Source organism: Choloepus didactylus, chromosome 3, assembly GCF_015220235.1.
Source record: "Choloepus didactylus isolate mChoDid1 chromosome 3, mChoDid1.pri, whole genome shotgun sequence".
Taxonomy (NCBI): Eukaryota; Metazoa; Chordata; class Mammalia; order Pilosa; family Megalonychidae; genus Choloepus; species Choloepus didactylus.
Window position 1 is genome coordinate 52,530,223 of NC_051309.1, and position 13,384 is coordinate 52,543,606.

General features: G+C 36.7%; 1 protein-coding gene across 2 annotated transcripts in view; it reads left to right on the forward strand.

Moving 5' to 3' along the window:
* Nucleotides 1–13,135, forward strand: part of SLAIN2 (SLAIN motif family member 2) — a 163,784-nt gene extending 150,649 nt beyond the window's left edge. For both annotated transcript variants that reach the window (XM_037829757.1, XM_037829758.1), the window contains 2 exons: nucleotides 9,584–9,902; nucleotides 11,293–13,135. In XM_037829757.1, the coding sequence (XP_037685685.1) occupies nucleotides 9,584–9,902; nucleotides 11,293–11,359 (386 nt within the window). In that variant the 3' untranslated portion in view covers nucleotides 11,360–13,135. The remainder of the gene's footprint in view (nucleotides 1–9,583; nucleotides 9,903–11,292) is intronic.
* The last annotated feature ends 249 nt before the right edge of the window (nucleotides 13,136–13,384 follow it).

Consider the following 13,384-nt stretch of genomic DNA (forward strand, 5'->3'; position numbering starts at 1 on the left):
GGCATCCACATGTTCATTGCTGGTACAGAAATGCAATAGATTTTTTTGTTTACCTTCTATCCTGCAGCCTTACTGAACTCACTTATAATTTTGGAGTTTTTTGTAAATTCCTTTGGATTTCCTATATAGAAAATAATGGAAAAAATTTCTTAAAATTTATATGCCTTTCAGTTCCTTTTCTTGTTTATTGCACTGGCTAAAACTTCCAGCACTATGTTGAATAAGAGTAGTAAGAATGTATGTCCTTGCCTTGTTCCCAATCTTAGGCAAAAAGTTTCTACTCTTTTATCAAGTATAATGTTAGCTGTAGGCTTTTTTTTTTGTAGATGCTGTTTATCAAGTTGTAGAAGTTCCCCCTTTTCCTTTTTTCGGGGAATTTTTACCATGAATGGGTGTTGAATTTTGTCACACACTTTTTCTACATCTATTAATATGATCATGTGATTTTTCTTCTTTAGCTTATTACTAGAGTGGATTACATTGACTGATTTTCAAATATTGGACCAGGTTGCATTCTGGAATAAACCCCATTTGGTGATGGTATATAATTCTTTTTATATATTATTGAAATCTATTTGCTAATATTTTCTTAAGGATTTTTGCATTTATATTTATGAGGGATATTGGTCTGTAGTTTTCATTTTGGGTATACTGTCTTTTTTTGTTTTTGGTAACAGGATAGTAAGAGTAGCTTCATGAAATGAATTGAGATGTGTTCCCGCCTCTGTTTTCTGGTAGAGATTATACAAAATTGTTAAGAAGAATTTTTAAATTTTGGTATAATTCTCCAATAAAACCATCTGGACCTGGAGAGTTCTTTTTTGGAAGCTTTTGAATTACAAATTGAATTCCCTTAATACTGATATGATTATCCACCATATCTATTCCATATCAGATGAGTTGCAGTTTGTTCTTTTTGTGGGACTGGTCCATTTGATCTAAGTTGTCAAATTTGTATGTGTAGAATTGTCCATATTATTCCCTTATGATTCTTGTGGTATCTGCAGGGTCTGCAGTTATATCCCATTTCATTCCTGGCACTGATAATTTGTGTTTTCTTTTTTTTACTGTCAGGTTTGTCAATTTTATTGTCCTTCTCAAAGAACGAGCTCTATTTCTGTTCTATTTGCTAAAGCTGCCGTTATGCAAAATACCAGAAATGGATTGGCTTTTATAAAGGGGGTTTATTTGGTTATGCAGTTACAGTCTTAAGGGCATAAAGTGTCCAAGGTAATGCATCAGTAATCAGGTACCTTCACTGAAGGATGGCCAGTGGCATCCAGGAAACCTCTGTTAGCTGGGAAGGCATGTGGCTGGTATCTGCTCTGGAGTTCTGGTTTCAAAATGGCTTTCTCCCAGGATATTCCTCTCTAAGCTGCAGCAGCAAGCTCCTTCTGTCTGAGGTTCTTATATAGGACTCCAGTGATTTAATTAAGAGCCACCCTGAATGAGCGGGGTCCATATCTCCATGGAAATTATCCAATCAGACGTTTCACTCACAGTTGACTGAGTCACATCTCCATGGAAACACTCAAAGGATTCCAACCTAATCGGCACTAATACATCTGGCCCTACAGTATTGCATCAAAGAATATGGCATTTGAGGGGACATAATACATCCAAACTGGCACAGTTTCATCGATTTTTCTCTCATTTTCTTTTGTTACAATAAGGAAAGCCTATTATTTTGCTCATATTTTTACTTATTAAAGGTTCCTTATTTTATAATTTTCTTTCTGTTTAGAGAACTTTCTTTAGTCACTTTAGGTGAATGCCTGCTTGCCACACATTCTTTTGGTTTTCTTTCATGTAAAGTGTCTTGATTTCCCCTTAATTCTTTTTTTTTTTTTTTTTTTTTTTTTTTTTTTTTTTTTTTTTTTTTTTAAATTTTTTTTTTTTTTTTTTTTTTTTTTTTTAATCATCATTTTATTGAGATATATTCACATACCACGCAGTCATACAAAACAAATTGTACTTTCGATTGTTTACAGTACCATTACATAGTTGTACATTCATCACCTAAATCAATCCCTGACACCTTCATTAGCACACACACAAAAATAACAAGAATAATAATTAGAGTGAAAAAGAGCAATTGAAGTAAAAAAGAACACTAGGTACCTTTGTCTGTTTGTTTGCTTCCCCTACTTTTCTACACATCCATCCATAAACTAGACAAAGTGGAGTTTGGTCCTTATGGCATTCCCAATCCCACTGTCACCCCTCATAAGCTACATTTTTATACAACTGTCTTCGAGATTCATGGGTTCTGGGTTGTAGTTTAATAGTTTGAGGTATCCACCACCAGCTACCCCAATTCTTTAGAACCTAAAAAAGGTTGTCTAAAGTGTGCGTAAGAGTGCCCACCAGAGTGATCTCTCGGCTCGTTTTGGAATCTCTCTGCCACTGAAGCTTATTTCATTTCCTTTCACATCCCCCTTTTGGTCAAGAAGATGTTCTCCATCCCACGATGCCGGGTCTACATTCCTCCCCGGGAGTCATATTCCACGTTGCCAGGGAGATTCACTTCCCTGGGTGTCTGATCCCACGTAGGGGGGAGGGCAGTGATTTCACCTTTCAAGTTGGCTTAGCCAGAGAGAGAGGGCCACATCTGAGCAACAAAGAGGCATTCAGGAGGAGACTCTTAGGCACAAATACAGGGAGGCCTAGCCTCTCCTTTGCAGCAACCGTCTTCCCAAGGGTAAAACTTATGGTAGAGGGCTCAACCCATCAAACCACCAGTCCCCTATGTCTGTGGTCATGTTAGCAACCATGGAGGTGGGGTAGGCGAATACCCCTGCATTCTCCACAGGCTCCTCAAGGGGGCACTACATCGTTTTTTTTTTTGTTTTTTTTTTTTTTTCCTTGTTTGTCTTTTTTCTTTTTTTTTTTTTTTTAACTTTCCCTTCTTTTTTCAAATCAACTGTATGAAAAAAAAAGTTAAAAAGAAAACAAACATACAATAAAAGAACATTTCAAAGAGACCATAGCAAGGGAGTAAGAAAAAGACAACTAACCTAAGATAACTGCTTAACTTCCAACATGTTCCTACTTTACCCCAAGAAAGTTACATACTATAGCAACATTTCAGTGAACTTGTTCCTACTACATCCACCCCCTTAATTCTTGAAAGTTGTTTTTGCTTGGTATAGAATTCTGGGTTGACAGTTCTTTTCTTTCAACACTTGAAAAATGATGTGTCACTTCTAGCCTTGATGGTTTATGATGAGAAATCCACTGTCATTAAACTGATTTTCCCCTTTTTCCCCTATAGGTAAGGTGTTTTTCTCTTATTGATTTCAGGATTTTATTTGTTTGTCTTTAGGTTTTCAGAAATTTATCTGTGATTTGTCTTGATACAGATTTTTGGGGGTTTATCTTGTTTGGAGTTTGGGTTGCTTCTTGAATCTGTAGGTTTATGCTTTTCCCAAATTTGAGAAGTTTTTATCCATTATTTCTTAAGAGTACTCTTTTGGCCTGCTCTCTTTCTCCTTTTCTTCCAGGACTCCGATGACACATGCATGTTAGATGTTTTGTTATAATCCCACAGGTTCCTGAAGCTCTGTCAATTTTTTTTTCAGTCTTTTTTCTCTGTTGTTCAGATTGGGTTATTTCTATTGTTACATCTTCCAATTTATTGATTATTTCCTCTCTCCTCTCTGTTCTATCTACTCTGTTGAGTCCATCCATTGAATTTTTAATTTTTTGGTTGTAGAATTTCTATGAGATTCTTCTTTATATATCTTATATTTCTGTGCTGAGACTTCCCATTTCTTTGCTGAGATTATTTCTGCATTTGTTACAAGTGTGTTCATAATTGCTCATTGAAATAGATTTATGATGGCTGCCTTAAAGTATTTGTCAGATAATTCTGACATCTTTCTTCTCAGTGTTGACATCTATTTATTGCCTTTATTCATTCAGTTTGAGATCTTTCTGATTCTTGATATGAGTTTTTTTTTTTTACTGAAATCTGGATTTTTTTGGATTATGCTGTGAGACTCTGGATATTATAATAACCTTTTCTTTTGGGTGTCTTTCTCTGATACCACTCTGGCATTGTGGGAGGGGCACCATTCATTACTGCCAGGTGGGACTAGAAGTCCAGGTTCTTTACTTGGCCTCTTTTGATACCCATGGAGGAAGGGCCATCTACTCATTACTGCTTTATAGAGGTTGGAATTCTGGCTCCCTACATGGTCTCCATTGGCATTATGGTGGGAGTGGTGTCATTACTGCTGAGTGATCATGAAAGTTCTGACTTTCCACAAGACCTCCTCTGACACCAAACAGTGGGGAGTAGGAAGAGTGCCTCATTGCTGCCAGGTGGGAGTGGAAGTCCAGGGTCTTTGCATGGTCTCTGGAGTTGGTGTTCATTACCACTGGTGGTTATGAAAGTCCTAGCTCCTTACTTAACCTTCTCTGGTACTTCCCAGGTGAGGGTATTAGGGCACCTTGTTACAGCCTCAGAAGGGTAGAAGTCTAGGCTCCCCTCTCAACCTATGCTGATGGAAGTGTAGCCACAGATTTTTCTGTGGTATTTGGCTCAAGAAGAGTGGTTATTGTCTAAAAATTTTATGTCTGGCTAGGCCACTCCTTTCCTGCTTCTTTGGTTATAGACAGCAGGTTTTTCTTGGGTTTTTTTGTACCTTTGGCTTTTCTGAGTTGCTGATTTCTTTAGCTCCAAGTCTGAGATACAGGAAGCAAAACAAAAACCCTGCGAACTCACCTCCTGTAATCCTTTGAGTCCTAAGGTCCCTAGCTGTTCTGCCTTCTCCTCTCTACCTTTCAGAATTGTCTTATGTTCATTTTATATATAGTGCCCTGGGTTTAAAATTGTACCAGTGAGAGGAATAGGATAAAGTACGTCTACAACCATCTTCTCAGAAGCAAAAGTCTGAGATTCGCATTGTTAAAAAATTTCAGTAGAAAACTATTTCTAAATTATGTTTGCTATATTAATAGTTAAAATGGTTAGAAATTACTCAGGAAAAAATGCTTTTCACAAAGCCTAATATCAAGATAAGATTAAGGCAAGATATTCAAAATATGGGTGCATACTATAGTCATAAGGCCTTCATATGGAAATGAAACATTCCTAGCCTCCTTAGTATAATTTGCTTATTTTCACCATATCCTTTACATAAGTAACTATAAGAAGGAAACCTAAGACTCCTTGGACATTCCTCATCAACCAGATTCTCATGCATAACATTTTAGTGCATCTCTTAATCTGATCTCTTTCCCATCTGTCCTCAACTTCCCAAATCTTTCCAAAGTACTCTTGGAACTTACCCTCTTCTCTGTTCTTTACTGTTCTTGCTCTGGACTATTCTAAACTTTACTGTTCTTGTTCCTAACTGAAGCCTTTATTCTCACCCAAAGAAAAACCCTGTTCTGAAGTCTCCCAACCATGGTAAATCTAGGACTAAAGATGGCTTTTGTGGAGTTGGGACTGGAAGGAACAGGTCCAGGACCCACCCTTAGGCAACGGGTAGAGGAAAGAGACGTGGAGTCTAGGTTATTCAGTAAGGCTCCAGGAAGACAGAGAAACCACTTGGGTAGAGACAGGTCTGGCTAAGGAGGCAAAGGTAGGATACAGAACTGAGAAGACATTTCTCTAGTCACATATGGAAAGGGGAAGATGGATTACATATGGTAAAATATCTGCTGTGAAGATCATGAGATTGGCAATCCAAATGTACTCAAGCCCTTTGGATATCTAGTTTTCTAGCAGGGGAGGCAATGTTACAGGTGTTGGGAACTAGGGCCTGGTTGATTTAAGTGCCATTATTCTAAATGATGGCTCTACTTTAAAGTTTATGAGATTCGTTTTTTAAAAAAATCAGCTTTACTGAGATGGATACAATTTGAATTTCAAAAAAAGTATGTATTTATGTAGCTATCATCACAGCAAAGTCATAGCACATTTCCATCATCCCCAGAAGTTTCCTTGTACTCCTTCCCAGTCAGTCCTCCCAATCTAACATTGATTTACTTTCTGTTACCATAGGCTGGATTTGCCTTTTCTAGAACTTCATATAAATGGAATTCTACAGTATATGTCATTTTGCATCTGACACTTATCTCACTCAGCATAATTTTTGAGATTCATCTTAATTTCCAGTAGTTTACCTTTTGTTGTCATTGTTGAGTTTTAGTATTCTTTTGTTTGGATATTCCACAATTTGTCGATTTGCCTGCTAATGGACATTTGAGTTGTGTCTAGTTTTGGCTATTATTAAGTGAAGTTGCACATGTGTCTTTGTGTGGACATATGCTTCCATTGGGTGGATATATGTTTTTCTTGATAGTGGAACTGCTAAATCTTTTGATAAATGTATGTTTTACAGGAAATTGCCAAACTGTTTTCCAAAGTGATTGTACCATTTTACATTCCCACCAGCAATGTATGAGGGTTTCTCTTTGCTCAGCATCCTCAACAGCATTTGGTATTATCAGTCTTTTAAATGTTATCTATTTTGGTAGATTTGGAGTAGTAGCTTATTCTGGTGTTAGTATGCATTTTCCTGATGATTAATAATGTTGAGCATCTTTTCATTTTCTTAATAGCCATTCACATATCTTCTTTTGTGATGTAGCCATTCAAAATTTTGTCTATTTTTGAACTGGTTTGTCTTATTATTGAGTTGTAAGAGTTTTTTATGTACCTGAATAAAAGTCTGTCATCATCAGATATATGTTTTGCAAATATTTCCTCCTAGTCTGCGACTTTCTTTTTCATTTTCTTAGTGGTTGCTTCATTTGTTAATTTTGATGAGGTCTAATTTATAGCTTTTTTCTTTTATGGTTAATGCCCTTTGATACTCATCTAAGAAATGCCTAACACAAGTCAGGAAGATTTTATCCTGTTTTCTTCTAGACATTTTATAGTTTTGGATTTTACATTTAGGTCCAATTGTTCCAGTAGCATTTGTTTTCTACTAAGTTTGGAAATCAGGTAGTGTACATCCTCTAACTTTGTGTTTTTTCAAAATTGTGTTGCTTGTCATAGGTCCTTTGATTTCCATATAAATTTTTAAAGCAGCTTGTCAATATTTACCAATTAAAAAGAAACCTTGCTGAGGTTTTAATTGGAATTTGATGGACTTTATATTCCCTTTATATCCTTGGGCATATTATAACATTCATTTAAAGTCCCTGCCTGCTAATTCAGTCATTCTTGTCATTTTTAGCTCTGTTTCTATTGACTGATTTTTGTCATGGATTTGGTTATCATTTTCTTGCTTCTTTATGTGTACCTAGTAAAATTATGGAATTTTACAGTTTTTGTGCTGCATGTCATTATTTTTTTAAAAATAGTGTTGAACTCTGTTCTGGCAAGAAGTTATGTTATTATGGATCAATTTGATCCTTTAGAGCAGGGATCAGCAATTGCTAAGGGCCAGATAAGTAAATATTTTAGACTTGTGGGGCATATAGTCTTTTGCAGCTACCCTATTCTGCCATTGTAGCTTGAAAGCAGTCACAGAAAATATGTAAACAAATGGGTGTTGCTATGTTCCAACAAAATTGTATTTACAAAAAGAGTCATCTGGCCCATAGACAGGAGTTTGCTGTCCCCCGCTTTACTGGCTTATTTTTAAACTTAGGTCTCCCAGTCCTGTGTGAGCTTTAGAAGGTTTACAGTGATCCAATCCTCCTTTGCCCAGTGTCATGGAGTTTCATTCTATACATGCATAGCTCAGTATTCAGCCAGAGATTCAGGCAGACCTCTAAAGTACTCTGCCCCTCAAGTTCCAGTTGCCTCAGCCTCCCCAAATTCCAGTTTTTGTCTCCTCAACTCAGCAATACCTCTATGATCTGCTTGGACTCCCCTCCCTACTATACAGTCCAGAAAGTATCTCCAGACCCAAAAAAAAGGGAGTGTGGGGGGGTGATCATACTTACCTCATTTATTTTCTTTTTCTCAGCAATTACAGTCCTATACTACCTGTTATCCAGTATTTGAAAACTTGTTTTATATATTTTGTCCAGTTTTATAGGTGGGAGATAAGTCCCTTTCCACTTTTGCCATCATGGTTGGAAACTCTTATGGAACTTTATATATCTGAGTTCCTTACCAAACTAGATTCTCTGGTGGTGCCTGGGCTTTCATATTTTTTTTAAAAAAAAAAAGCTCCTTGGGGTGATAATGCACAGTCAGATTTAAGATTCATGACTCTAGAATGTTAGAGCCATTAGGGATAATTTGAGCACATTGGGTACTGGAGTCTAGCATATCTTAAGTACAGTGGTACTGATGTTTGGGACTTTGATAGGACAGAGGCAGGCAAGATCAGCTGTGAGGGAAGAGGCTGTATACAAAGAGCTTTGCTGAATGGAAGGTAGGAGGTAAATTTCCCTTATTTTGGACTTTTGAAACTAAGGCTCATCTTCTCTTCTATTGAAATGAAAATAGTGGCCAGACTCATTCATCTTTTCATCTCCTACTCACTACCATGGCAGATCTTACCATCACTTTTGTTCTGCAGATGGATTTGTGGTATGAAGAGGATGAAGTTGTGTAGTATTATCTATTTTTGTCCCTCTTCTCATATCCTCCCTAAACCAATGGAGGTTGAGTGGGTGACTTCTTTCCCCTCCCTCACTCCCTCTCCCTTTCTCTCTCCATTTCTCCTCTTCTCTCCGATTTTCTCTTCCCTCTCCGTCTCTGACCACCACCCCCATCCCTGAGTTCTTTGTTAGCTAAAGCATGTTCAGGTAATATTTTATGTACATTGTGTGTAGCCATCCATGGTCATTTGATAAATCATTTAATAAGTGATTTATCCAAACATTCCAGAAGGGTGTGTACCCTCAAGAGATACGAACTCAATGCAGAGTGACCCATTGCGATAGTAAAATTTCTTTGGGGTCTTTTTTACTTAAAAATTAATGCAAATTATACATTCTATTCTTTCATGTATCTGTGTTTGTTTTAATATAAAAGCATTTTAATTTATCACTTAATAGAATTAAGAGTCCAGGAAAATGTAACATCTTTATCCTGTGATATCATATTTCTCTTGATATATCCCTGGATTTATAGTTATCCTACTTTATAAAGCACAGCAACAGAGGTTTTTTAAAACACAATTTCTGGTTTCTCAAGTAATATAGTTAAGTTACACTGTAGGTGAATAGGAGTTGGATGTATAACCATAGGATACTTGGTACACTTTTACATGAATGTTTCTTTGAGAGGAAAATGTATTTCAAATTCTAGTCAACAATTTGGTAATCATCCTTTTTCTTTTACCTCTGGAGTCCACATATTGCCCAGGTTTGTTGCTACAGTGAAGTAGATATCCTGCAGTGCCTTTTCTCTTCTGGTATTGTGGGTTCCAAGCTGGCCTGGTTGTTAAGGACAGTTGCAACCCTTTTAGTGAAGGTGTGGTTGTTTAGAGCTTGCCAGTTGCCTTTTTTTATTAGTCCAGAAATATCCTTTATTGCCTTTATTTCTGTAAAGTTTGGTGAATTCAGATGTACCGGTGTCCTATCATCAGGTGTAATAAAAAGCAGTGGTTCACTTCCTCTTGGCTTCCACTAAAAACATTGTTTTTTCTCTGTCATTCTCCAGTACCTTCTCCAGGGAAATTCCGCTCCCCTGCAGCACCATCTCCTTTGGCTCTCCGACAACCAGTGAAAGCATTTAGTAACCATGGCTCTGGTTCTGCTGGTAGCCAAGAAACAACACAGCTCACACAAACCACCTCCTCACCTGGGCCTCCCCTGGTTCAGAACACAGTCTCAGCAAATCCTCCCAGCAATATCAACAGCACTACTCTAACTAGACCTGCAGGGACAACCGGAATGAGGAGTGGCTTGCCCAGACCCAGTGCCCCTTCTGCTGGGGGTATACCAGTGCCTCGCAGCAAGCTTGCACAGCCTGTTCGCAGGTAAGTCACAAACATAGAAGCTCTGTTTCAGCATTCTTGAGCATAAGAAAGTGTGTACACTGAAATTACCCTCATCTCTGCATCTCATAGTGAATACAGAAAGCCATAGTGAGTTACAACAAACAAGACCTCTACCAGGCTTTCAACTCTTAGTACAGTTTGGATAAAACACTTTCTTGTTTTGAAGAACTTTTCATTTGGGGCTTTAAGATATTGTACCAGTTTGGTTCAGATTAAATTTATCCAGCTGCACCTCAGAGCATTCCTAGAAAAAATTAAGATCACTCAATTTCATTGTGATATTTGTTCATTTTGACAAGGTGATAAAAGCATGTTAGAACCTAGAGTGAGATTTAAGATAAAATTTAGCTACCAAGTCTGAATATAATCTGTGAGTGTGGTTTTCAAACCTCACTTCAATTCAGAATCTTCTGTGGAATTTATATAAATGTACAGGTCTAAGCTTTATCCCCAGAGAGTCTTTAGATCTGGTATGAAGGCCAAAATCTGTGGATGTCCGTTTTAAAAATATATGTTTATTGTGTAAATACACACACACACACACACACACACACAACACGATTCTGATGCCCAGCCAGATTGGGAGCCATACTTGTATAATCTTTATCTACCTTTCAGGAATGTTATTACCATCATCAGTAAACTTAGGTGTCAACTCTAATTAAACTTTGAATATTTGCTCATATGAAAAAAAATGCTTTCATTTCATAAAGCTTTGAAACAGAATTATCCGTGCTTTCTTAATTCCATGATAAACATTTTACATTTCCGAATTCAGTACTAGAGTACAACTTTTTATTATGTAATGTATTGAAATAACTCATACTTTGATCTTTACAATATTATTATAAGGGGAGGTAGTGTTGTTATTCCTGTTTCACAGAAGAGGCTATTGAAATTTAATGAGGTTAGGTAATTTGCCTAAGGCCACACAACTATGAAGACCTTTAGTTCTCGTATGTCTGACTTGAAAGTCTTCTTAACCACTATCCAGCACTGTCTTTCTACTGATGATGATATTTAGCCTCTAATATTTCATGTATCATTCTGCCCCTAAAAAAAAAATAAGTTTGGTTATCCATGTAGATGAAAAAGGAAAGATGATCTTTTCCCTTCCTTTACTTTTGTATTTTTTACTTAACAAAAAGGGATTAGAGAAGTTACCTGGTACCCTGTGTAGAAAGTTGAGAAAATGCTGAATGTCCCAAGGTTATGCTAACAGCCCTTTAGAGCTTTTGTCTCAGTAGTCCCTTAGAGCAGCTTGCATGGGATCATGATGCCACCTGCAAAATAGTTCATATATGAGGGAGGTAATACGGCAATGTTTCATTAAGTTTGCAAATCACATTATAAAATTGATTTTTTTCAGATCCTTGCCAGCTCCTAAAATCTATGGTAGCATGAAAGATGACAGTTGGAAAGATGGCTGTTATTGACCAGCAAAGACAAGAATGCAGAGGTCTTCATGGACACCCCTCCACCAGAGTAACAGACAACTTTTATATGCAGACTGTTCAGATAAGACTCTTGGGATTTATAACATCCCAGCCCTCTCTGTCTTAATTAGCACAAACTGACAGAGATGATCAAGCAGCACTTTAATGACATTTAACATCAGCTGTGTTTGGTTTCATACAATCACTCTCCATGGAATCACTTTTAGTTTTGTTTAATAGAAACTAAGTTGTTTTTTCATATTTGACAGAGGCCAATATCTGGGCAAAACCCTAATGGATGCCAAAGATAAATGCCCATTTGTAAATGAGAGAGTACCTTTGCATACTGGAAAATGGTGAATTCAAGCTATTCAGAACTTTTCAACCTAATTTACTGTATAACTAGAACCAATAAATATTTGTGTTGAGAACTAATTTTCTGACTATCATCTAAAACATTTCACTAGTGTTTCACTAGTATTCCAGGAAACTGTAGATTGAAAGCAGGGGAGGAAACCTGGGCTAGGGACTTGAAATGTGATTCCTAAATTTGGGAGAAATTATTTTTGCGGGTTTATTAGAAAACTGGCATAACAGATGTCATTTTGCTTAATCTTAAGTTTTGGATGTAGCTAACATCTCATCACCAGCAGATAGTGTTAGAACATGCATCCATCATGCTGCATTGACATATCAGACTTGGTGTTTGTTTTGATTGCCAAAAGGGCTTAATATCAGTTGTACAATCTTTCTAAACTTTATAGTTCCTGGCTCAGGAAAGATGGCCATTGCTGTCAAAGCCAACTTCTTCACATGCTGTTATCTGTTATAGAACTAAGAAATCTTGTGTTTATTAGCAGGTTTCCATGATGGAAAAGAGAACGTAGTGTGTACCCATATTCTTGATATGACAACACCTCAGTGCTTACAACATGGAACAAAACCATACAGTGAAAGAGAGGGGAAAAAAATCTATGCACTTAACCTACAAAATTTCTGGTGACAACAGTCGTATTGTTATTAAATGACACAACAGTCCATTTTATGGTAGGAAATATAGCCTGCTGAATCCTACTTAAGCTGAATCACTTTAAACTGAGTAACTGTTCAAAACATCTTTTGAAAATACTGTCCCTTTTGACTTAGATTTTGCCTTACATCAATTTTTGCATTTTGGGTAATAAATGAAACCTACTACATATGACTATATAACTTGTTAAATACTTGTTTTCTAATGGTTCTCATATATATTTTAGAAATCACTTATTTTGGTTTTATCAAACTAAAACTTCCTTCTGCGACAGACTTCTCATATTTGATAGTGAGGTCTGTTTTTAAATAATTATTTAAACAGCTTTAAAGTATTGGAAATTGGGTTACCTAAAAGATTTTAAAGATTTGAATTTAAGTTCATTTCCTGTTAATTGAAGACATTCTGTAAGTAAGTTGGCAAAAGGAATTGAGAGAGAAAATGGGAGGCTTTGAGATTTATAGACTGAGAGAGAGAATGATGAAATTTATAATCAAGACCCCTGTTCTGCCATCACTGACACCATAGTAATATTTATTAGCTTAACTAGTAGGGAGTCATAAAGTTAGCACAGGCAGCTGGAGATTTAAACTGCAGTACTAATGTATTTTGGCATATAATGCAAGGAAGAAATTTTATCCTTGAATTTGAGGGCGATGGGGTGGGTCAGGAGAGGATGGCACCCGAGTTCCACATAATGATAAATTCAAATGTGTTGAGTTTCAGAGGAAAATAAAGCATCTGTTCTGGGTGGGTGGGTGGGTGGGGAGGGAAGTATCTCATGTAAATCTAAGTAAGTAAAAGAAAGAACTAGCCACTGTCCATTTTTAAAACCACATATATACAAAACAAAACAGGTCTCAGTTTTCGCTGCAACATTGCAAAAAGACACTGCAATCTAATAATTAACAGAAACTTTAATTCTATTATGAAATATCCATTACATTTTTAAAGTTAGATAATCAGTTTTAAAAGGAGGAGTATTCAGGTGATTT